Source organism: Apostichopus japonicus, chromosome 9 (genome assembly GCF_037975245.1).
Source record: "Apostichopus japonicus isolate 1M-3 chromosome 9, ASM3797524v1, whole genome shotgun sequence".
NCBI lineage: Eukaryota > Metazoa > Echinodermata > Holothuroidea > Aspidochirotida > Stichopodidae > Apostichopus > Apostichopus japonicus.
In genome coordinates, this window is record NC_092569.1 from 19,697,097 (window position 1) to 19,722,108 (window position 25,012).

At 37.0% G+C, this 25,012-nt stretch overlaps 1 protein-coding gene across 2 annotated transcripts in view; it reads left to right on the forward strand.

Annotated features, from left to right (window-relative positions):
* Positions 1-135: 135 nt before the first annotated feature.
* The window catches only part of LOC139973113 (mediator of RNA polymerase II transcription subunit 23-like), a 36,425-nt gene continuing 11,548 nt past the window's right edge, over positions 136-25,012 (forward strand). For both annotated transcript variants that reach the window (XM_071979541.1, XM_071979542.1), the window contains exons 1-24: positions 136-287; positions 1,749-1,879; positions 2,679-2,710; positions 2,980-3,067; positions 3,422-3,543; positions 4,865-4,979; positions 5,978-6,076; positions 7,324-7,431; positions 8,038-8,107; positions 8,559-8,671; positions 9,426-9,521; positions 10,701-10,910; positions 11,566-11,709; positions 12,896-13,041; positions 13,726-13,799; positions 14,514-14,688; positions 15,495-15,640; positions 17,293-17,467; positions 18,073-18,236; positions 19,204-19,401; positions 20,728-20,794; positions 21,559-21,721; positions 21,853-21,924; positions 22,619-22,789. In XM_071979541.1, coding sequence (XP_071835642.1) covers positions 1,790-1,879; positions 2,679-2,710; positions 2,980-3,067; positions 3,422-3,543; positions 4,865-4,979; positions 5,978-6,076; positions 7,324-7,431; positions 8,038-8,107; positions 8,559-8,671; positions 9,426-9,521; positions 10,701-10,910; positions 11,566-11,709; positions 12,896-13,041; positions 13,726-13,799; positions 14,514-14,688; positions 15,495-15,640; positions 17,293-17,467; positions 18,073-18,236; positions 19,204-19,401; positions 20,728-20,794; positions 21,559-21,721; positions 21,853-21,924; positions 22,619-22,789 — 2,838 coding nt within the window. In that variant the 5' untranslated portion in view covers positions 136-287; positions 1,749-1,789. The remainder of the gene's footprint in view (positions 288-1,748; positions 1,880-2,678; positions 2,711-2,979; positions 3,068-3,421; positions 3,544-4,864; positions 4,980-5,977; positions 6,077-7,323; positions 7,432-8,037; positions 8,108-8,558; positions 8,672-9,425; positions 9,522-10,700; positions 10,911-11,565; positions 11,710-12,895; positions 13,042-13,725; positions 13,800-14,513; positions 14,689-15,494; positions 15,641-17,292; positions 17,468-18,072; positions 18,237-19,203; positions 19,402-20,727; positions 20,795-21,558; positions 21,722-21,852; positions 21,925-22,618; positions 22,790-25,012) is intronic.

Below are 25,012 nucleotides of genomic sequence, written 5' to 3' on the forward strand. Positions count from 1 at the left end.
TCAATTTGTTTACGTATTTTTATGTTAAATAAAACCAGTCTTCATAATATAACAGTACAGTTTTCTCATGTAATACGCATCAACAAATCTCCCCTAATTAATAGTTTGGTTGGACATTTTCTCGCGCTTCAAGTAAATTGCCACTGCGGTTGTGCGAAACTGTATATACATGAATCACCTACGATTAATATATAACGCTTCAGTATTGAGTTCATAAGTGAGTATTGAGGTCACCACCTGTCAAAGTCGTAGTTTTTCCAGTACTAATATGATACGACGAGGGAATGGTAAGGATTTTGAACAAACTTTGTGGTGATTTTCTCTTGCTCAAATAAAATATAATCAAAATGACGCACAGCGTATCACAAGTTACTAATTAGTTCGTGTCAAACTTCCTCCTGTTAATACTAGTGTAAGCGACTGTCTCGCGGAATAGGTGTTCCTGCATGACTACAAAAGTAATCACACGGATAGACCATACCTAGGCCTAGGTACTGTAGGTTGCTCCTTCTTTAAATTCTGTAAGGAAAATGTTATGAATATTTAAGGCTTGTGAGCATCTTATAATTTGCAAGCTCATCTCAAATGTTAATACTTGAACTTAGCCCTGTATACACGTGAATTATGATGTAGGCCTACTGTAGGCTACTGTCTTTGTTTAACTCTTCAATGTATAAATATATGAATCATGCTAGTATACATCCGTGAACAATCTTATACAAATGTAGAAAATCATTTTAATACGTAATAATGACAACTATCGGACTAGGCTTACAGTATGTGCTTTTCAGAAGATGTTAGATTGAAACCTGCAAATACAACAATAGTCTAATTAAACACAGGTCTGTGGCTTCCCGGACACATGCGTCCCAAAACAATTATTTACTCTTGACATTGAAAGTTTAAAAATTTCTTAGTCTCTTACCAAAAATTGTCAACCACATGCTTGTTGTTGATCCCAGTATCTTTTGCGATGTTATTTGACTTAAATCAATTGGCAAATTACATTTGAATTCCATTCCTAAATACACAAATATCATTCTTTCACCTCATACTGTATTATGTGCTCCCAAATAATTATTTTCTGGTTCATGACCGATTATTATCGATGAACCACACCACTAGAATTTTCAAACAGAACAGTTTTCTAGGATAAGTACATATCCCTAACATGTGTCCTTTGCCAACACGGCAACACCTTTCATTGTAAAATGTCAGCAGACTGCATGCACATTGCAGTGTATTTGGTAGAGTTTGATGGTTATCTTAATGGGTTTCCATTTGTCATGGTCAATGAAATTGGTAGACGAACCAAGACACCTTACATAGTGATAGTATCTCAATGAATTCAATGTGGTTCATCCCCTGACTTTTTTTGGCGGGAGTTACAGCATATAAAAAAATACCACTGTGAGGTTACTTTCCTCTCAATATATTAAATTTGATAGAAACTTCAGGAACTATTATTGGTGCATAAGGGTTAAATTGTTTTACTTTCATTTTGGTTGTGAGTATGTGTATACATTTGTTCCCAAGTCAGTGAGATTTCAATACTTGAAAGTTTGTATTTAGTCTCTTGGAATTGAAACTGCTACTCTAGACCTAAGATGAGCTTTCAATTTTAACAGGGTTAAATTTGTAGCCTAGGTTTAAATGCCTATATTCATACATGGTAAGTTTTACGTTAAACTTTATTGACTAGTGGGAATGATTTAAAGTCAGAGAGTTTCTATTTCATTTTGATTCAGAAATCTGTAGATGTTGATCCAAGAAACATTACTTCTCAAATATGGAACAGCCTTTAACGACGGCCAATATGAGCCTGTCAGCAGCAGCTGCCTTAGAGAAAAAAGTGCAAAGTATCTTAAATGATGTTTTGGTAAGATATATGCTGCTTTCTAATATCCTTTCTCTTTCTTTGTGGTATGTATGCAAGTTTTGGGATTGTATTTTAATGTTCTTCAAGCAATAATTCATTCATGAAATATTGTCGAATTGAAGATGTTTTTGAATGTACATAGTCACAGTAAGTAATAAGCAATGGCTGGGTTGATCTTTAAGCAGTTTTGTAGGTTCCTTTGTATTGTTGGAAAGCATAAGTTTGTTAAATTTTCATGTGAAGTCTTCATAGCCTTTCTTTCTTGACATAGCAAGTTACATTGCTTTGGTTACAGTCTGTTAACAAATGGTATCATGTAGAACAAGGTTCAACGGTTTTATACAAATGACACAATTTCATTTTTATCTTGTGACACAAATAGCTTGGAGTAAATGCTAAGCTAATCACTAACTAGAGCTTGAGCACTTCTTTTTGTCTTTAGAATGGGAACCATGTACTACATAATTAATTAATCACTACACTTTCGTGTTTGACAAAAAAATATATGTGTGTAGCTTACAGGGGATAGATCCAGGAGGCAAACTCTCATGTAGGGATCTGGGGGTCCTTGCCAGAAAAAAATATGAATGAAAGTGAAGTAATGCTTTCTGAACATATTTTGTAGGCTATAAAGTAGTTCTATAAATTGAAATGGACGTTTCTGCAGGGGGGGGGGGGAGGGAGGGGGAGTGTACACCATACAGTGTATATGAAACATTTTAGTATGGAAGTACTGTATATTGCATATTTATAAATTTTTCTTCCCTTTTAACATTGTCTTCCTTGGTTTTGTTTCCAGTCTGTGACTGCCATAGAAGAAGCCTTTACTGGGTAAATATATTTCTTGTCTTTGAGAAAGTAATATTGAACAAATCATTTCAACATAATGTTTAATACTGATGATGGTCAATAAAGGGTGAAACTAAAATCCCATTCTAGCAAATCATTTTATTTTTTCGTTGAGCTTCCTTTGAGTTTTATATTTAAGCAATGTTGCTTTATGTGAACAGCATTGCTTCTCACTTTATACCAATCTCTAGCAAATTCACTCTACATTGTCGTTTTCTTACTTCGGTTGCTTTTAATACTTCCTTTCCAAGTTTTTTGGTGCATTCGGAAGAAGAGGAACAGAACAAAAAGAAGCTCTGTCGGGATATGTTTTGTCAGTTTTGGAAGGCCCATGCTCAAGTAAGTACTTAATGGAGAAGGACCTCCATTGACTGTAAAGGAAGAACAACTCCCCACCAATATCTAAATAGCATGTGTAGTTAAAAGGATCAAGCTCCCTTTCAGGTAGCTTGAATCTTGGTTAGTCTGGGAGATATTGTGCCGTTCTTGGGTGTTCCTTCATATGCTAGACCAAAGACCTGAACAAATTATTAATTAAAATAACATAACCCCAATAGTGCTTGCAAGTCTCCATCTTGAGCTACCCACTGACTTTGTGTCAGATACTGTACAATTGTTCACGATCATGAAACTGCTATTTTTTCTTTTTAATTTTTATATTTCTATTTTTTTTATTTTTTAACATTTTTTTAGCAATCTGGTGAGACCATTCTCAACATCTATGTGACTCATATGTTCCAGTTGCACTCTCAGAAGATCAGCCTGTTGTTTGACATTTTGTCATATTGTGTAGAGAAGGGTTACATTCAAGCAAAGTAAGTACAGAGGCCCTGATGAGTCTCAGACATTAAAGGCATCGGACCGTAACGAACAGAAAGAGAAACTCCGGCAATTTTTATTAAGTTAAATGCCGTTCAGAGCTCACGATTGTCTGCTTACGTATCTCACCTGTGTCAAGCTTGTCGATAAATTTTGAGGTTGTCTTAGATTTTAAAGACTTGAGATACTTGGTTTAAAGTCTTCAGTGCTATTGTTACAGATTGTAACCTACTGTACAGTAGCTCAGTTATTATAGCAGATCCATGCTGTTCCAGTATGGTCAGCTCATGATTACTGACAGAAAGTGAATTTGACAAATCGTCATGGAAGATATGAAGTGTGGTCCCTTTTGAGTTTCCCTTATTTATTTTGGCGGATAATGTAGTTTAGTTTAGTTTAGAGACCCAATTATCAAGAAGCCTTACAGTAGCTTATTTGAGACCCTATCCATGTTAGATCGTGGATGAACACCGGCTTATTTCAAGCCTTCTCTTTACGATGAGTGTTCAGAGTAAAACAAGGCAGGGGTGTGAATTCGCTCCCATTCCTACTCCCAGAGTTCCAGGACCGCCATTTAACGTCCCAATGCGACTGATGAGAGTGTTTGCCCCAGCATCTGACCTCTTTCTCAAATACTGAGGTAGGCCAAGGCACCCCATTCGACATGACAGCAGTGCAGCCATGACAAACAATGTTGTTTCTAGTAGTACAGTACCTGTATATAGTATCATAACAGCCTAAATCTACCTTGCGTTATAACTTTGCTACTGTATCTTGTAGGAGTCCTATGATCCATACTGTTATTATTACTACCGACGAAACATTGAATTTGATCAAATTGTTTGTAACAAATGGGGTCTTATCATGTTTATCAATTTCTGTTTTTCAATTGGTTTTATTGTCATCAAATTATGTAAACTTTACTGGAAGATGCATGCTAAAACTTCTTTACACATTGAAGTGGAATTCAGTTTGTAGGGTCTGTCAGGAAACTTGCAGGGAATGATTTTTGTGTTTCACATTTTATGTGGCAATTTTGTGTAGTTTTGTTTGTTTCTGATAAAGGTACTCGAGAATGGTATGGTTATGTGGACAAACACTGCCACACATCTTTGTATATGGCAGTTTTTACCAACTTTGGCAAGCAGTTTGCTTTCAAGACCAAATAAATTAGTCCTTTGTATTAAATTGTAAATAATAGTGAATTGATATTGAATTTCTAATAGCAATGACTTTAAAAGTAGATCTATATGTTGTGAGTAAAGAATTATGATAAGATACCTTTCTAGCAGTAATTTATGATGTATTGTCTTTCAGAATGGTGTGCGATGCATTGCTCAGCAACCCAAACCTTGATTACAAGTCAAAGGAAGTTTGGAGGAGGTCATTTCAACTCATTTATGGAATCATTATCAAACACATTGACTACAAGGTACAGTAGGGAACCCATTTTATTGGAGATCACATTCAATAGGCATATCAGAGGTTTTTAGTCATTTTGAATATTTCATGATGATATTGAAATAATTTTGAGAGAGCCATAAAGCCATGCAACTGCATCATTGTGAATTGTTTCCTCATACATATAACCTAGTTCGGGAAATTGGTCCAAGACTTTGCATTTGAAAATGCGCCCTTTAATACAACTGCCATAACAGTTTACCTGCCTTGGGCATTTCAATAGGCTCTTGCAGTAGATCGGGGGGAAATTTGAACTGAGGAAGTGACTTTTCCATGCTCGTTCCCTTTGCTAGGCTTGGCGATTTGATTACGTAACACACATGCTAATGTTCCAGACCTTGAAAGGTGCAAAAGTGGCCAGTGGCGAAAAATGAACAGCAGTTTCACTAAAGGGCGGATTTTCGAACAGGTGTAGTTAAATATTCAGACTGTTCCAGTTCACAACCGTTAGCTACCTGGTTAAAAACCCCACAAGGAATTTCAGGAAACAGATTCTCATGAACTTCTGAAAGTTGTCATACACATTGCCCTCACTTGTGCTCCTGAATCGGTACCTTGGTCAGATACTGGCATACCCTCTGGTCCATCAGAGGGGATGTCGGGGGTGCTAACTGGTGGTCCTTGAAATAGGAATGCCTCATTCTCTGAACACTCATTGCAAAGAGAAGGCAAGTTGGTATCAGTTTTATATGTCAGTGTTCATCCATGATCACCACAGGGTTTCATGCCTGTAAAATTTGGGATGGAGGGGGGTAGGGGGGAGGTGGTAAGGGGGACTTGGTTTCTGCTTTCTGCATGTTGTATTTTTTCTTCTCTTTTTATCATGTTGTCTTGCAATTCCTGTGCTATTCTATTGACTTTATATCTGTGATATGTACTATATTTGCTAGTTTTAATAACATTCAGTATCTTCCTTTTAAAAGGGCAGATTTTATTTTTACCTACCATTTTATCATTTGTTGTCGACAGGGTTGTAGAGACTTGCTAAAAGTCCTTTTGGAAAAAATCCAGCTGATCCCAGCGTCGGTGAATATCGCATACAAGAACGAAATGACTCAGATTAAACAAGTGAGCACCCTTTATTTAAGACGTTGATAGTTTTGATCTTAGGTCTATAAAAACAAACACAAATCTGGTTGCTTTTGCAGCCAGAAATTAGTCTCATTTTTAGGTTAAACACTGTATTAATATGAACTTGTTGAATAAATATCTCACATGGAAAAATTGGAGTGACTTCGAACGATGAGTTACATCATACAAGTAATTAAGTCATGTAACCCTTGCCAGAATTTTAACATTGTGGAATTCAGAGTGTGTTAAGTCTTGGGCAAACTACAGTATTTATTTGTCCCATTTTGGACAAGTAGCTATCAAATCCTGACTGTTGTCTCCAAATGTATTTATGACCCAGTGATGAGCATCTCACTCTGTAAAATCCGAAATGTCAAATTGCTATATCAGGGGTTATCAATTCATGTTTTTGTGAGGTTGAGAGAGGCAAAGGGCCATACAGATTAAAACATCTCACAATACCTAGGTTTGCTGAATGTGAATAGTAGGCCAGTATTGTGCTCAAGGGTCAAGACTAGGCCTTATGGGTCCCAACACCCAATTAGTGCAAGACTAGGCCTTATGGGTCCCAATACCCAATTAGTGCAAGACTAAGCCCTATGGGTCCCAATACCTAATTAGTGCAAGACTAGGCCCTATGGGTCCCAATACCCAATTAGTGCAAGACTAGGCATTATGGGTCCCAATACCCAATTAGTGCAAGACTAGGCCTTATGGGTCCCAATACCCAATTAGTGCAAGACTAGGCCCTATGGGTCCCAATACCTAATTAGTGCAAGACTAGGCCCTATGGGTCCCAATACCCAATTAGTGCAAGACTAGGCATTATGGGTCCCAATACCCAATTAGTGCAAGACTAGGCCTTATGGGTCCCAATACCCAATTAGTGCAAGACTAGGGCTTATGGGTCCCAATACCCAATTAGTGCAAGACTAGGGCTTATGGGTCCCAATACCCAATTAGTGCAAGACTAGGCCCTATGGGCCCCAATACCCAATTAATGCAAGACTAGGCCTTATGGGTCCCAATACCCAATTAGTTCAAAATTTAGTGCCAAATATTTTCTACCATCAACCTCTGAAGGAGAGGAAGGTGGGGGGGGGAGAACAGATTTATAGGTTTCATTTCCAAAGGCTATCCACTATGGAAGGTTAATGGTCATTTTTTTTATATTCCAGATGCGATAACTTTCTCTTGATCAATAAAAGTTCAAATTAAAATGATGCTCTTTTTTTCTTATTCAGGTGATTGCTCTGATCTTAGACCGTCAGAATTTCCTCCTTCCTGCATATTTTGCTGTCACAGAGATCCAGGTTATCTTTCCTGACAGTAACCTGGAGACAGGTCACTGGGTAAGTAAAGTCTGTAGTTTATTTAAAGAGACACATCCTTACCATTTAAAGGCAAATTGTGTTTATGTGTTTGTTATATGTCACAGGCAGGCAAGTGATAATATTTGATAGTAAAGTCTGTAGGGAAAAGATAGTAAGGTCTGTAGGAATATGATAGTGATAGGAAAGTCTGTAGTTTATTTAAAGAGACACATCCCTACCATTTAAAGGCAAATTGTGTTTATGTGTTTGTTATATGTCACAGGCAGGCAAGTGATAGTAAAGTCTGTAGGGTAAAGATAGTAAGGTCTGTAGGAATATGATAGTGATAGGAAAGTCTGTAGTGTATTTAAAGAGACACATCCCTACCATTTAAAGGCAAATTATGTTTATGTGTTATATGTCACAGGCAGGCAAGTGATAGTACATATATACTCTAGTTCATTTGCTGTTCATACTTTGAGTGTGATCAATAGATCCCATAAGCCCCCCACATATTTTATACCAACTCCACCAAAATAATCTGTTTGATGAATCAGTTTAAATTACAGTGAAGAATACATTTGGAAAGCACCTTCTTGAACAACCTATACATGACAGCCATGTTTTTTACTATCATATTTTCAGATCGTCGGTGAAATGTTAGGTGCTTACGTGGAATCTTTCAGAGCCGTTGCAAGAATGGTGCTAATAACAGGTAATTAAAAGAGTCTATAAAGTTAACGCAAAATTAGAAACCAGCAGAATTTGTTTGTAAAACAACCAGAGGATATTCCTGCATTAATCTTATGTTATATGTAACATGTATAATTTCTCTCTTCTTCGAACCAATTAAGCAATATTGGACTCTGGTCTATAGCGTAGGTGTCAAACAGTTGCGATAATATTTATAAGAAGTTGATCAAGTAACTTTCAGAGCAGTGAACAATGTCATACAGTCTCGTGATCAGTATGCTTTACCAATTTTCATCATGATTTGAAATATCAGTGACTAGTCAAAATAAGAAAACAAAAAATGATATTGTCATGAGCATGTAAAGAATCATGAGATGTGAGTTTATTGAAAGCAGCAGAAAAACTGATTTTCAGTTAGTACGAGAAGAGGCTTTTACAAGCAGGTACATGTCTCTCTCTCTCTGTCTCTGCAGGACGTCCTCACCTTCTACCCATCATTGGTCATTCTAACACTTCCGGTCATGCCTGGAAGCTTGACCCACACACACTCACGTTTGTCTTGAAAGGAAATTTACCGTTTGATAAAGTAAGTGTATGTTTTTCTTTGCTCTTTCTTTAAATCTATTTCTGCAAATTTCACTTTACAAAATCATGCTTTACCTTTTGTTCTAGTGAGATTCATATGAGATTGTTGTTGTGTTTTTGTTGTTGTTGAAACTAATTTGATAATTATAAAGGTATTCTTTCAACTGACTGTTTAGCCTTCAAACCTCAAGCAACTTTACATTAAAACTATTGCATTCTAACAGTAGCCTATGGTTGTTACTCGCTCATCATTTTTGGCTATTTAACCAAAAAAGCCATTTCATTTTGACAGAACATTTTCACAGCTACTCTCAATATCATATTTAATTGAATGAATAAAGCTTTATCACAGAGTTGGGGAGGGGAGGGGGGGGGAGATGCCAGTGTATGTAAGCTCATGGCTCACTACTTGAATGTCGTCACTGACTATTTTTAGTTGTAGAGCAAGCCCTCATCTTGAACGCCTAACTCCTCTACTATATCTGCATGTACTATTTGCAAATAAACAATAGTCATTTTACTTTCTAGTAAACACCAACTCATCTTTAAGACAGGGCTGAAGAATGATTTCATGTATGCTAATTTGTTGTGCAACCCACCCATCACTTTTGATATTGAAAATGTGGCTCACACACTCAAAAAAAAAAGGATAGTACCTCTCTATGAGAGCAAAACTCACAAAAGATTGGCTTTATGATCATTCTTCATAGGAACTAATTAATTTAATTAATCTAATTAATCTCTTTCTTTCTCAGGATCAGATGAAACCTCAGTTTGAGCTGATACGCTACGCCCTGAAACAGCCGTACAGTAGGGATACAGTCTGCAATATCATCTCGCTGAATAAACAGGTACTAATACCTCACTTAACAGATATGAAACCTTCTCTCCTACCTCTAGAAGTGATTTACCTGGATCCTGCAATGGTAATCCGCTCGGGTGTTCTTGAATTGCATGATGGGACTTTTCCCTTTAAACTGCATTTATTCCTATGCGATCTGGACGAAGGAGAAAATTATAAAACCTTTTTTCTGGGTAATGAAATTTGTAGAATTTTTGAAGTTCAAAAAGTCAAGCAAAAATCTTTCTTAAAAAACTATTGTAAAAGCAAGACTTTTCATAAAAAAAAAATGTCCTTTTTTGGTAAAAAGAGCATTTTTGTCCAGAGATGTCAAATTTGGTGCCCTCTCCTGCGTTTTGTAAGTTTCCATTAAATTTGAGAAACATCACTACTAATCATGCATTTTGTGTAAACCATGGGTTACACACTCTATTGACTGGGGGGGGGGGGGGGGAGAACTTGTCAGAAGCTGCAGTTTATTGCCTACCGAGTAACAAGGCATCACATCCCACTTTCATTTAAAAGAAAAGTGGCAGGGATGGGATTTCAAGAGACAATTAGCATTTCTCTGCATATATATGTAAGTAAATTAACAGAAGTTGCTTGCTGCAGTATCCCAGTTTAGTTTTGAAACTTTGAAGATGTTTAGCAAAGAGCATTCTTTTTGTACCTCATCATGCTGTTCTGATGCGGTGTACTTAAACACTTTCTATGATAGGAAGTGTCACAACTCAACAACAATTAAACAAATGTTTGGAAGTGTGCACACTGTCAGGTGCTTCATTATTCACAACAATGTTGGTAACATTTTGTCTCTAATGCACTCACTGTGCACATTCCAACAATCTCATACCCATAACTGGTATATCGTTGTTTCTTATTTTTGCAAATTCTATGAAAAAATTGTTGTTTCTCATTGCACATCCTGAAATTAGTCTGATATCAGTTATAATCAAATAGTGTCCTATCTGTACTAAATCAAACTAGAATGCTTAGAACATCTCTTATCATACACTAACCATATGGTATTATACCATGGTATTATTATTATATTATATGATATTATTATATTATTATACCATGGTATTATATACAACATGTAGTATAGAGAACTCTAAATTTCATAGCTAACACAAGCTGACTTCCCCAGCCTTCAAATATCTTTATTTATTTTTATTTTTCTTGATAGCAAAAGCAGAGGTCTGCAGTACTTGAAGGCCAATTGGCTGAGTTGGTGATGGTGGCCATGGAGAGGTCTGAACAGGACATGACAGCCCCAGCTGATAGGTATGGTACCCCCTTACACGCCCTCTGGCAACACCTGTCCAGTCAGCTCATCATCTTTGCCCTCTTCCAGTTTGTCAACTTTCCAGACGTGGTTGAACTACTCTACAAGAAGGTAAAACTCTCACTAAATAGAAACTCTGTCAAGAATGTTCAGAAATGGTTAATACTTTATACCATGGGTTTAAAATATATGTACTTTAGATCCTCCTGCAAGCAGGAACTCGCGAAGGAGACTCGTTAGCTTATCAAAGCCGCAAGCTGACGGAAGTCAGTCTCTTAGATTCATATTTAACGTCCATGATTATGAATTGTCAATTGTCAACAACTCTGTAATTGGACGACATACATTAATCTTGAAGTGACTCGGACCGGGGACCTTATGATTGGAAGGCACCGGCGTTAACCATTGAGCTAACACTCCACAGCTAACACTCCAATGGTTTCTGGACCAAAGGGCCACAGAGAACCAATGCTTTACCAATACTGTATTTATAGAATCTCATTATACCTGGATTGAGCAAACACTATTAAGGCAATAAGAAATATCTATTGTTGAAGTAGTCAAGTCAATCATGAACTGCATTGCTATGGTGTGATCAAAAAATTACCAACATTTATGCAAATAGTTGATTTACACGTGAAGGCTTGCTAGATTTATATCTTGTTTTCATGAGTGGGAAGTAGATTGGGGACATTCCTTCCTTGATATGTGAACATGTGTTAACTAAATAAGTAATGCCAACCAAGCTTTCTTTGTCCTTCTTAAGCTCAAAGGCCGAAACTTAACCAAAGGAAGAGACTATTTAATGTGGTTGCTGCTGCAATTCATCTCTGGGAGTATGAAGAAGAATCCACTCCATGAATTCCTGCCAATCCTGAAACTCTTTGAACTCCTCTACCAGGAGACGGAGGTACGTCAGTCAACTTTCATAGTTTGCAAAAATATTGAATTTGTGTAAAAGGAAAAGAGGAGAGAAGTCAGCTTGGATGGGTTTGGTACGATAGATGGATGGATGGATTTGAGGGTGAGGGGTGGGCAGGTGTTATATATAGTTTGTGTTGTCCATTAATTATTTTAAAGAGCCTGTTTATCACTTACTTTCATTTTGATGAAATGGCATTTGGTGTTCCTGTCCTGTTTCTCATGTGGACATATTTATCTGTATCTCAAGCATTCGAAAGAATACAAGTAACTTATATCACACTACCACCGTGGTATCCCTCTCCGTTCCGAATGTACATTGTCACGCTGGCATATTAAACTGTCCCTATCTTCTAAACGTCTTTGCCATATAAATAAAAAAATTCACAATCCTCAAAATGTGTGGTATCCTCAACATCACATCATGACTAGGTCTACCATACATTCTGATGCATCAGGTTGTCCCTCTCCGTTCCGAAAGTATATTGTTACACCGGCATATTTAAATTGTCCCTATCTTCTGAAGGTCTTTGCCACATTAATAAAAAAATCACAATCTAAGAAATAGTACTAATGTAGTGTGCATCGACATGTGTGACCATTAAGGAAGCATGATACAACCATTTGTAACAAACAAGCACGGTTGATGGCCACATCTTATATTAACCTCACAAGCTTGGCGGGAAAGCTGGTTACTATAGACTAAATAGTTGTGACAATTTCTAACACAGTCTAACATTAAGGTAGCTTTTCTCGCTTTAGTACTGTAGTTATGTATTGAGTCGCTCTGGCGGTAGGTATGTGGCTAAAGTAAGTTAAAACTAACTTGGTGTCTCACTCGACAAATCATGGTAACTCTATTCTCGACTTGATCTACTGTAAGCACCTCTGACGCAGCTATTGACCTAATTGAGCCATTGTTATTTCTTGATAATTGAGTGTGATTTCTTTGAAGAATCATAGAACAGCCAAATGCCTTCACCATGTTGTCATTTTCTTTTCTTGTTTGAATTTTGCTGCGAGATAAGTTAAGCTGTGTACAATGTACTCTGTAGCACACTGCATATGTTCAACAATTTCATATCAATTAATATCATTGAACTGAATTTCATTCCATTGAAATTTCATTCAATTAATGCATTGTGTGAGCTAACAAAGAGCATATTCTTTTCCAGCCTCTGCCTGTTCCAGATGTCAATTACCCATCGTGTGTGCATGGGATGGCCATGGCCTGTGTTTGGCCACATTTGCTGGGAAAAGCGGCCCTGGAGAAGAAAACCTTACCCTGTCCAATTCCGAAAGTGCTCCAGTTGCAGTATGAGTAAGCATCTCTATTTGCAGATAAGACTAACATCCTGATAGGAACTTGTATGACTTTATATTGTAAGAGGTCTGTAAAAGGAATTTATTTCTTTGTATAATATTAGTTTTCAATTTTAATTATCATATTGTAGTCTGATAGTTTTAGACCTCTGGGAGGGTTTCAGATATCTAAAAAAGAAAAATACTAGGCTCTCTAAGGTTAAATACAACAGTAACTTAGAACTTACATATATCTTCTTTATATATAAATATATATATATCTTCTAATCAATTCCACTCATTGTTTACTCATATCACCCACAGATTGAAACCGTATAACAAATTAAAGTGACTTTTCAAATGAACTCAGGTGTTGGCTGTGAGTTTAGCACCTTTGGTGATTCTAGTCACTCCCAATTCAATGATTATGAAAGAATGTTATATGAAAACTCAGTGATAAGTAGGTCAATCTCTTTTACTCTTCTGTGTAAATTTATTGTATTATACCTCACTGATGATGATACTTGTGAAAACATAGAACACCTTAATTTCATTAAACCCATCTTGCTTCTAATTCACAGCCTTTCTCCTCCTAACAGCCTACTGCCCAGTCATCCCCATAGTCTACCCCAAGTGAAGTGAATTACTCTTACCCGATGTGTTTGTGATGTGTGTATCATATCTTTTTAATTTTGTATTTCAGATTCTTGCGGAAGAGTTCCAAGACGCCTAATCTACCCCTCACAGACTACCGTATAGCTCTGATGTGCAATGCATGTACGTTTATCAGGCAGTACATGTAACAATGTATGAATTAATCATAGCATAGTACATTATAGTCCATGTACACCTTGTCACGGTTGTCCCAGCCCAGATTCCGTACATGCAACAACACCCGTTTGATCATTGGGTACCTCCCCCACTTTAGGGAGGGAAAAGCTGAAAATCTCAAAAAGTACAATTTTTTTATGCGGTACCGTCAACATTTCACAATATAGGCTACTCCTTGCCCACATTGGGGTAAAAGAAATGGTGAATATTCAGGCAATTCTCTTTTGCTCTCCAGGTAAGATATAGTATTATTGTTAGGATATCATATTTACTTTAAACTGACCTTTGAATGTTGTTATCTATAAGAGTGTACAATACTTAGCGTAATTGACACATGGGTATGTCCATATTTCGGATTTCTTCATGCATTCATATTTGATAAATTTAAGATTATTTTAAAGTTATAAATTATCACACGAATATTGAATGCAAAAATGGCTACCGGAGCTGCAGTTTTTGCCTCTTCTGCTTGCAAATCACACATATCAGAAATAAGTAATGGCCAACATTTTAATTCTGATTATCAGATAATTATATTTAATTATCACAGTAATAATTATCAGCCTCTTTCTTTGCCAGACTTACTGATCATCACGGTTCCCTAAACTTTTATTTGACTCTCTCTCCCTCTCTCTCTCGCTCACTCCTCTGTCTTTACAGACAGTACCACAACGGACCTTTTCCAAGCACCTTTGAACATTCTAATGGAGAGCTTCTACAACCCTAAAAGCACCCCTGTGCTACTTCCAGGACCATCGAATAACATGGCAGCAGGGCCAACCGAACCCCTATCCATGACTATGTTGGACTCGCTCAGCACCCATACAAAACTAAGGTCAGTTGTAGAATGCTAATACCTAGAACTGATAAACTGTGGTTGACTGTTTTTCTCTCAACCGTGTTTTGGTAGAATGACTGTCACATATTTTGGAGTCGTACGTCAGTCCCGTTCTTCTAATAACTTTTTTTTACGATGAGATTCAGTGACGGAAAATAATACAAACTGGCATTGGGACATTGGAGCAGCGTGTTTAATTACTTAACTTTGCAATTTTTTTTAAAGAGGATATTCCACCAGTTAAAGTTCTTTGCAATATCAAAATGACTGAAACTTTTTCTGCATCCTTAATAGGTCAAACCACATCCTCATCCTAAGGGTAGTGTAGGTCGAAGATACAAATTGTTTTCTAACCTTTCGATATTTTGTGCGTGTATCTGGCTACAGCAGCAGGGCCAATGATGTCACCATAGCAATTGAACTTGGAATGTCCTTTTAATTCTGTATCAAAGTGAAAACATGATCATCTTGTCCAAAATGATGTCATCATATATTCCAATAAATTATAAAACCACTTTGGTTATGTAATGTAGGCAACTGGCTTTCAAACATCAAATATGAAAGTGTTCAAGATTTTCCCGAGAAAACATCTGGCTTTAGAAGTCAATAATTATTGAGTTATAGTTGCCTTAATTAATTTGTTGGTGATTGTTTAGTTTTGTTCTGTACTGTTCTGTTATGCTATGTTTATGCTATGTCATTTTATGGTATGTAATTTCATGTTTTGCTATGATATGCTATGTTATGCTATGTTATGCTTTCATTCAAATGTCAATCGTCTGACTTTATTTATGTTCTCTCAGTTTTATTCATCACATCGCGACCAATAAGATCGGCCAGGTAGCGAACCGAAACACCACCCTTGCTCTCTCCCCGGCTATGATGGAAACATATAGCAGACTGCTGGTCTATGTGGAATTAGAGAGTCTTGGAATTAAGACATTGATCAGTGAGTATTATCACTATTTATCTTGCAGTACACAGGTTCAATAAGTCATGCTGTGTATAGGTTCAATATGTCATGCTATGTGTAGGTTCATTATATCATGCTGTGTATAGGTTCAATAAGTCATGCTATGTGTAGGTTCAATATGTCATGCTTTATGTAGGTTCAATATGTCATGCTATGTGTAGGTTCAATATGTCATGCTGTGTGTAGGGCAATATGTCATGCTATGTGTAGGTTCATTATATCATGCTGTGTATAGGTTCAATAAGTCATGCTATGTGTAGGTTCAATATGTCATGCTTTATGTAGGTTCAATATGTCATGCTATGTGTAGGTTCAATATGTCATGCTGTGTGTAGGTTCAATATGTCATGCTATGTGTAGGTTCAATATGTCATGCTATGTGTAGGTTCAATATGTAATGCTATGTGTATGTTCAATGTGTCATGCTATATGTAAGTTCAATAAGTCATGCTTTATGTAGGTTCAATATGTCATGCTTTATGTAGATTCAATATGTCATGCTTTATGCAGGTTCAATATGTCATGCTATGTGTAGGTTCAATATGTCATGCTGTGTGTAGGTTCAATATGTCATGCTATGTGTAGGTTCATTATATCATGCTGTGTATAGGTTCAATAAGTCATGCTATGTGTAGGTTCAATATGTCATGCTTTATGTAGGTTCAATATGTCATGCTATGTGTAGGTTCAATATGTCATGCTGTGTGTAGGTTCAATATGTCATGCTATGTGTAGGTTCAATATGTCATGCTATGTGTAGGTTCAATATGTAATGCTATGTGTATGTTCAATGTCATGCTATATGTAGGTTCAATAAGTCATGCTTTATGTAGGTTCAATATGTCATGCTGTGTGTAGGTTCAATATGTCATGCTATGTGTAGGTTCAATATGTCATGCTATGTGTAGGTTCAATATTTCATACTGTGTGTAGGTTCAATATGTCATGCTGTGTGTAGGTTCAATATGACATGCTGTGTGTAGGTTCAATATGTCTTGTTATGTGTAGGTTTATTATGTTATGCTGTGTGTAGGTTCTATATGTCATGCTGTGTGTAGGTTCAATATGTCATGCTATGTGTAGGTTCAATATGTCATGCTATGTGCAGATTCAATGTGTCATGCTGTGTGTAGGTTCTATATGTCATGCTGTGTGTAGGTTCTATATGTCATGATGTGTGTAGGTTCAATATGTCATGCTTTATGTAGGTTCAATATGTCATGCTATGTGTAGGTTCAATATGTCATGCTGTGTGAAGATTCAATATGCCATGCTATGTGTAGATTCAATGTGTCATGCTGTGTGTAGGTTCAATACGTCATGCTGTGTGTAGGTTCTATATGTCATGATGTGTGTAGACCTAGTCATGCTTTATGTAGGTTCAATATGTCATCCTGTGTGTAGGTTCAATATGTCATGCTGTGTGTAGGTTCTATATGTCATGCTGTGTGTAGGTTCTATATGTCATGATGTGTGTAGGTTCAATATGTCATCCTGTGTGTAGGTTCAATATGTCATGCTATGTGTAGGTTCAATATGTCATGCTGTGTGAAGATTCAATATGTCATGCTATATGTAGGTTCAATATATATTCAAAGTTGCCTTATCTTCTCCTTCAAATTAACAAGGTCAGGTATACAGTAATGTGGTGGACAACCAAGCGTGGGGTACCCTGCATTCCATCTTGGAGTTAATTAACTACCGGATGCACCACATACAACCCCATTACAGGATACAGTTACTCTGCAGTCTGCATTCCTTGAGCGCCCTACCTCAGACCAAGCATAACCAACTGTACCATTGGTAGGTGAAACCTTTCCAGTTTTGGTTCGTTCTTCAATGTATCCACCAACGCTGTCAAAAAAAAATTAAGAAAAGTTCTGGCATTTTTAGCGTATTTTTTTTCTGTTTTATTGTTCATTTAATATCATCTTTAGCCGAGTATAAATTCCAGTATAACAAATGTAACAACTTTTATACATTAAATTATGGTTTGTAAAGAGGGATTATCACAGGCATAATCTAATCACAAAATATTTTTAAAGAAACTTGACAAAAAAAAACTAACATAAAATATGACTTTATTCTACCTAAACAATAAGAACACCTCTCAATTTGTAGTTTTCCATAGACTTATATGGACTTGAACTGTAGCCTGGTAACATAGGAGGCAAAAGTGTGGTCCGGCCATGACATCAAACAGAGGCCAAGTAAGGTCTATGTAACTACAGAAAAGAACCTCATACACATAATGGCTCCCCACTTTTATCTGAGCAGAAGAGAATGTCTAACATAACAAAGAAACACATTCATGACCAGATACGCATGCCACTGTACACTTAAGTTGCATTTAATTTGCATTTGATTTGCATAATTAAATGGTAAAAGAATCTTTTACACTACTACAGTATTGAGAGCACTGCACTGAAGATCATCACCAGTCTAGGCAGCTCAGAGGTCCAGCCACAACTCTCCCGATTTTTGAACGATCCCAAGCAACTTCTGTCCACAGAGTCCGAGGAACTTAACAGAGCTTTGGTGTTGACTTTAGCCAGAGCAATACATGTGACAGGTAACTATCATTTTATTGATGTTATGAAATATTTAAATTAATATTTAGAATGCTTAATTTCACAAGAATATAGTTATCTTTCTGGGTGTATTTCTAGTTTGAAGAAAAAGTGGAATCCATAATTGGATCAGATGTCGGTACATTTTCATGAAATTGTTGCAAAAGGATACGAGACACACATTGCGGGCTGCGAAGCAGTATTTTCATGGTTTCTGAGCTGTATGCTACATTTTCTGAACAAAAACGTTTTCTCTATTCCCAATGGTAGATATCTTGCAGACCATATTATATGAAAGTCAATTTGAATATAAACTTGAGAATACTGTTGGCCATTTTGAAATTGAATAATGGAAAACAGAGAGCTGTTTTAGTGGAATTTTTACAAACTTGGATTTAAAAAGTGGGATCAGACTATTATGGAATAGTGGTTGTTTCCAAAAATAATTCAAATCCTACTTGCAAAATTTGATAGTATGATTTGCAGAGATAAAAAGTCATTAAGAGACTCAAGAATTGTTCTAACCAAATCAACTGTAATTAGGGAGTACGTAAAGGGTGTGAAGACTTGCGCAAAAAGAAACGTCTAATGCCGGTAATTTGACCAAGTTTCGAATGAGGTGTAACAGAAGTGTTAATCAGCACCATCGATCCCAGAAAATACACACACAGCTTGCTACCGTCGGTAATTAATGCTAGTGTACAGTCAGTACATGCAGCTACGGTCAATACCCACAGCATAGTATACAAACCATGCAGCGATGGACATCTTAGGTCCAGCTGAAGATAACAAGGTATCATGTTTCATTACTGTCTGCATTTTGTAGCGACACGAACAAAATGTTACTTGCAAGCAACAGGAAGTTAACTTTTTTCAGATGGCCTCACACAGTTTGGGGCAAGTCTTCAATGCCTTTAATGAATTTCATGTCATTAATGATCATATATATTTTAATAACCACTTTGGCAGGTTCAGAGACCTTGTCATGGACCTGGTGTCGTGGAATTTTGGAAAAGTTACAGACCAACACCCCTCACAACTGGGCGACGCACACCTTGCGCTGCTTCCCGTCCTCCCTACAGCAGTTCTTTGAGCAGAACGCCACACAGATGGAGAACCGGACAGGTTTGAAGGAACTGGTGGATGAGTCCTACAGAAGCTGGTCTGGTAAGGAGCAGTATATATCTCTAGTTACATTTATCGCAAATGCACATTAGTAAAAATTGTTTGTCTTCTATCGATATGATATCAAGTAAAGACAAACTGAAACACATTTTGTCCTAAGAAGGAATGTAATTCTGTTGTTCATGGAAGTCATTATCTACCGGATATATCCTTACAATTGAGCCTATACTGCTATGATATGGTGTGATTAATCATCTAATTTATATCCACGCTGTTGTTAGATATTATCCTTAGGAAACAGTTCTTCCTTGTGAACAATATATGCGTAGGAAGTGTGTCCTCTTGTTCATGGAAAAGCACTTTCTATATGATATGTCCTTACTTTCTATAGGATATAGCCTTACTTTCTATAGGATATAGCTTTACATTCTATAGGATATAGCCTTACATTATATAGGATATGTCCTTGCTTTCTATAGGATATGTCCTTACTTTCTATAGGATATAGTCTTACTTTCTATAGGATATGTCCTTACCTTCTATAGGATATAGCCTTACTTTCTATAGGATATAGCCTTACTTTCTATAGGATATAGCCTTACTTTCTATAGGATATAGTCTTACTTTCTATAGGATATGTCCTTACTTTCTATAGGATATATATATTTTAGCCTTACTACCATAATAAGGTGCATTACCTCTTCTTTCTTGATTTGCATCTTTTGTAATTTTATGCAATGTTGTCATATGGCAGTGTACAAGACAGTCCTCGGATGAAGAAATCAAAAAGATTTTGCTAGTTGAAGTTTTGAATTTTATATTCTTTATTAGGGGATTTTTGAGACAGAGAAATTTCCGTTGTTGTGGCTATTGGCAACACACTTTGCTTCAACAATGAGGAATGTGTGGTATAATATACATACATTTTTGGCATTGCAAGAAATCACACCGTGTACACATTTGCACAACCAAAAATTGCTTCCAGCCAAGAAACTCTGTCATTCGTTTCAAGTTAGGTTTAACATGATTTTCTTGGCATGTATCCTTAGCTCTTTAGTTACATATTACCTTAAAACCTTGTGGAGGGCGTGGTGGTCCAATGCCTCAGGCAATAATAGACTTGCGATCTTAAGGAACGCAGGTTTGTGTCCTGGCCAGATCATTACGATGTGTCACTGATAGCACTTCATTGCCTGTCTTTACCCAGGTGTATATTGAGGCCTATTGCTGGTATAAAGCGATATATAAAAATTAAATATTAAAATTATTGAAAAAGTTTGTTTTTCAAGAGCCTGTTAGTTTTCTTGTGAACCGGATCTGACTAATTGGCTCATTTGTTTGTTTATTTATTTGTTTTTCTCTCGTTAGGTCTGACAACTGATCAAGACAAGGTTGCTTATTTTACTGGCAAAGGTGTTTCACCTCATTTCCTTTGGTAAGTCACCAGTAAGTGTTTTCTCAGAGCAAACTTTCCATCAATTTGATTAAAAATTTTAAACATGTGCTGAAAATCTATTCACATGCCATTCATTTATCTTGGAAGATCAAGTTGGATTTCAAATAACAGTGGTTCATCGACGAATAATTTATATTTTGCAATATTGTCTCCTACTTTATGCTTTTTATCAATATGAATTGTGTCTGAGAGACACTTTAATAATCGGTTGGTCAAACTGTCACTACTTAAAGAATCAATGTATATCAAATTATCACCTTTTGCTGTTTGGGGTACAGTACTCCACTGTCAATAAACAGAAACGGTAAGGTCTATCAAAGCTAAGGTCAAACAAATTACTGACCGACACTAAAATGAATTTCTTCGCTTAAAAGGTGTGAAGACTAATGCCGGTAATCTGACCTAGTTTCGAATGAGGTGTAACAGAAGTGTTAGACACCACCATCGATCCCAGAAAATACACACACAGCTTGCTACCGTCAGTAATTAGACACTAGTGCACAGTCAATACATACAGCTACGGTCAATACCCACAGCACAGTGTACATAGCAGCGTGGACATCTAAGGTCTAGATAAAAGATAACAAGGTATCACGTTTCATAACTGTCTGCATTTTGTAGCGACAAGAAGAAAACTTCACTTGCAAGCAACGACAAGTAAACTTTTTCAGAGCGCGGCACGCGGTTTTGGGGCGAGTCTTCAATGCCATTAAAGATGACCATCTCATGTCTTCATCTTGCAGCATCGTCTGGAAGATTTTACTGGAGAGGGATCACATCCCCGGGATCATCGTCAAGATCCTGGAGCAGATGAGTCCCGCGAGCATGTCGGCTCAGATTAGATGCTTCGCTGATTATCTGGTCCAAGAGTTCTCGACATCCGCTGGTGGCGAACACATTAATAAGGTTTAGTAAATTCTCCTCTCATCAAGTTTTATCGTCATCCCTGACTTTCTATTGTGGGAATGATATATAATTTAGTGGTAAAGGTTTTTTTTTTTAATCTGCATTCTTTTTTGTTTTTTCCCTTTTCATAGTGTGTAGAGAAGCTGAATGACATGGTGTGGAAACTCAATATTGTAACTCTGGATAAACTTGTCCTCTGCTTGGTAAGTCTTGACTCTCATCCCGTCACTCCACGAGTCAAATACCTGATGGCATTTGTGCCGTTTTATTCACAATAGTTTGATGATGCTTCTAGTCAGAGTCGGTCGTAGCGCTCATGTCATGATATCTCGTATTCATGCAAGGAGATGATAGATACTTTTTGGAGAACATTTCGATAGTTAAATCATATTTTTGAGTTGACCGAGTTCATGGTTTTCATTTATCTTTTTGTTGACCCCTACTGAAGTGTTGCCAGGTGACTAATTTGTGGAAATGATTCTTTGGGGATTTTTGTTTTACATTTTACCATTTAAAAAAAAAAAATTGTACCTTCAGTATAGTCTTTCATTAATAAAATACCAAGAATGTGTATTATCCAAATCTGATTTTTGTTCTGTTTTCAGAAATGTAACTTATGTAGTTATTTATATTCCTTTCTATGGATGTTTCCTTATTAATTTAAGAATTTTAATAAACTTCTTCTTTTTCGTATACAGATTCACTTAGTACCACAAAAGTGTTTCATCAGTTTGTCAAGAACATTTATCGTTCAAAAACCTTAAAGCTTGCACACCTTTTTGAACATATGTAATGTTTAAACATTACATTAATACGACATTGGATAGATAGTTTCATACATGAATGTATGTGTCTCTTCTGTTGTTTTTCCATCCTTTATTGTCTGTTCCATTCTAGGCCCTACGCAGTCACGAAGGCAATGAAGCCCAGGTGTGTTTCTTCATCATCCAGCTACTGATCTTAAAACCAAATGAATTCCGGAGCCGAGTTATTGACTTCGTCAAGGATAACTCTCCAGAACATTGGAAGCAATCCGATTGGCATACACAGCACATGGCTTATCATAAGGTAAGTAGTGAATAGGATAGCAATCCCACTAGCATACACAGCACATGGCTTATCATTAGCTTAGTAGTGAATAGGATAGCAATCCCACTAGCATACACAGCACTTGGCTTATCATAAGGTAAGTAGTGAATAGGAAAGCAATCCCACTAGCATACTCAGCAAATGGCTTATCATAAGGTTAGTAGTGAATAGGAAAGCAATCCCACTAGCATACACAGCACATGGCTTATCATAAGGTTCGTAGTGGATAGGAAAGCAATCCTATTGGCATACACAGCACATGGCTTATCATAAGGGTAGTAGTTAGTAGGAAAGCAATCCCACTAGCATACACAGCACATGGCTTATCATTAGGTTAGTAGTGAATAGGAAAGCAATCCTATTGGCATACACAGCACATGGCTTATCATTAGGTTAGTAGTGAATAGGAAAGCAATCCTATTGGCATACACAGCACATGGCTTATCATAAGGTTAGTAGTTAGTAGGAAAGCAATCCCACTAGCATACACAGCACATGGCTTATCATTAGGTTAGTAGTGAATAGGAAAGCAATCCTATTGGCATACACAGCACATGGCTTATCATTAGGTTAGTAGTGAATAGGAAAGCAATCCTATTGGCATACACAGCACATGGCTTATCATTAGGTTAGTAGTGAATAGGAAAGCAATCCTATTGGCATACACAGCACATGGCTTATCATTAGGTTAGTAGTTAGTAGGAAAGCAATCCCACTAGCATACACAGCACATGGCTTATCATTAGGTTAGTAGTGAATAGGAAAGCAATCCTATTGGCATACACAGCACATGGCTTATCATAAGGTTAGTAGTTAGTAGGAAAGCAATCCCACTAGCATACACAGCACATGGCTTATCATTAGGTTAGTAGTGAATAGGAAAGCAATCCTATTGGCATACACAGCACATGGCTTATCATTAGGTTAGTAGTGAATAGGAAAGCAATCCTATTGGCATACACAGCACATGGCTTATCATAAGGTTAGTATTTAGTAGGAAAGCAATCCCACTAGCATACACAGCACATGGCTTATCATAAGGTTAGTAGTGAATAGGAAAGCAATCCAACTAGCATACACAGCACATGGCTTATCATAAGGTTAGTAGTGAATAGGAAAGCAATCCTATTGGCATACACAGCACATGGCTTATCATAAGGTTAGTAGTTAATAGGAAAGCAATCCCACTAGCATACACAGCACATGGCTTATCATTAGGTTAGTAGTGAATAGGAAAGCAATCCCACTAGCATACACAGCACATGGCTTATCATTAGGTTAGTAGTGAATAGGAAAGCAATCCAACTAGCATACACAGCACATGGCTTATCATTAGGTTAGTAGTGAATAGGAAAGCAATCCCACTAGCATACACAGCACATGGCTTATCATTAGGTTAGTAGTGAATAGGAAAGCAATCCTATTGGCATACACAGCACATGGCTTATCATAAGGTTAGTAGTTAGTAGGAAAGCAATCCAACTAGCATACACAGCACATGGCTTATCATTAGGTTAGTAGTGAATAGGAAAGCAATCCTATTGGCATACACAGCACATGGCTTATCATTAGGTTAGTAGTTAATAGGAAAGCAATCCAACTAGCATACACAGCACATGGCTTATCATAAGGTTAGTAGTGAATAGGAAAGCAATCCCACTAGCATACACAGCACATGGCTTATCATTAGGTTAGTAGTGAATAGGAAAGCAATCCTATTGGCATACACAGCACATGGCTTATCATAAGGTTAGTAGTTAATAGGAAAGCAATCCAACTAGCATACACAGCACATGGCTTATCATAAGGTTAGTAGTTAATAGGAAAGCAATCCAACTAGCATACACAGCACATGGCTTATCATAAGGTTAGTAGTTAGTAGGAAAGCAATCCCACTAGCATACTCAGCACATGGCTTATCATTAGGTTGGTAGTGAATAGGAAAGCAATCCCACTAGCATACACAGCACATGGCTTATCATTAGGTTAGTAGTGAATAGGATAGCAATCCCACTAGCATACTCAGCACATGGCTTATCATTAGGTTAGTAGTGAATAGGAAAGCAATCCCACTAGCATACACAGCACATGGCTTATCATTAGGTTAGTAGTGAATAGGAAAGCAATCCCACTAGCATACACAGCACATGGCGTAACATAAACTTAATTTAGAACTCAGACTGTAGCTAATCCTTGTTGGTG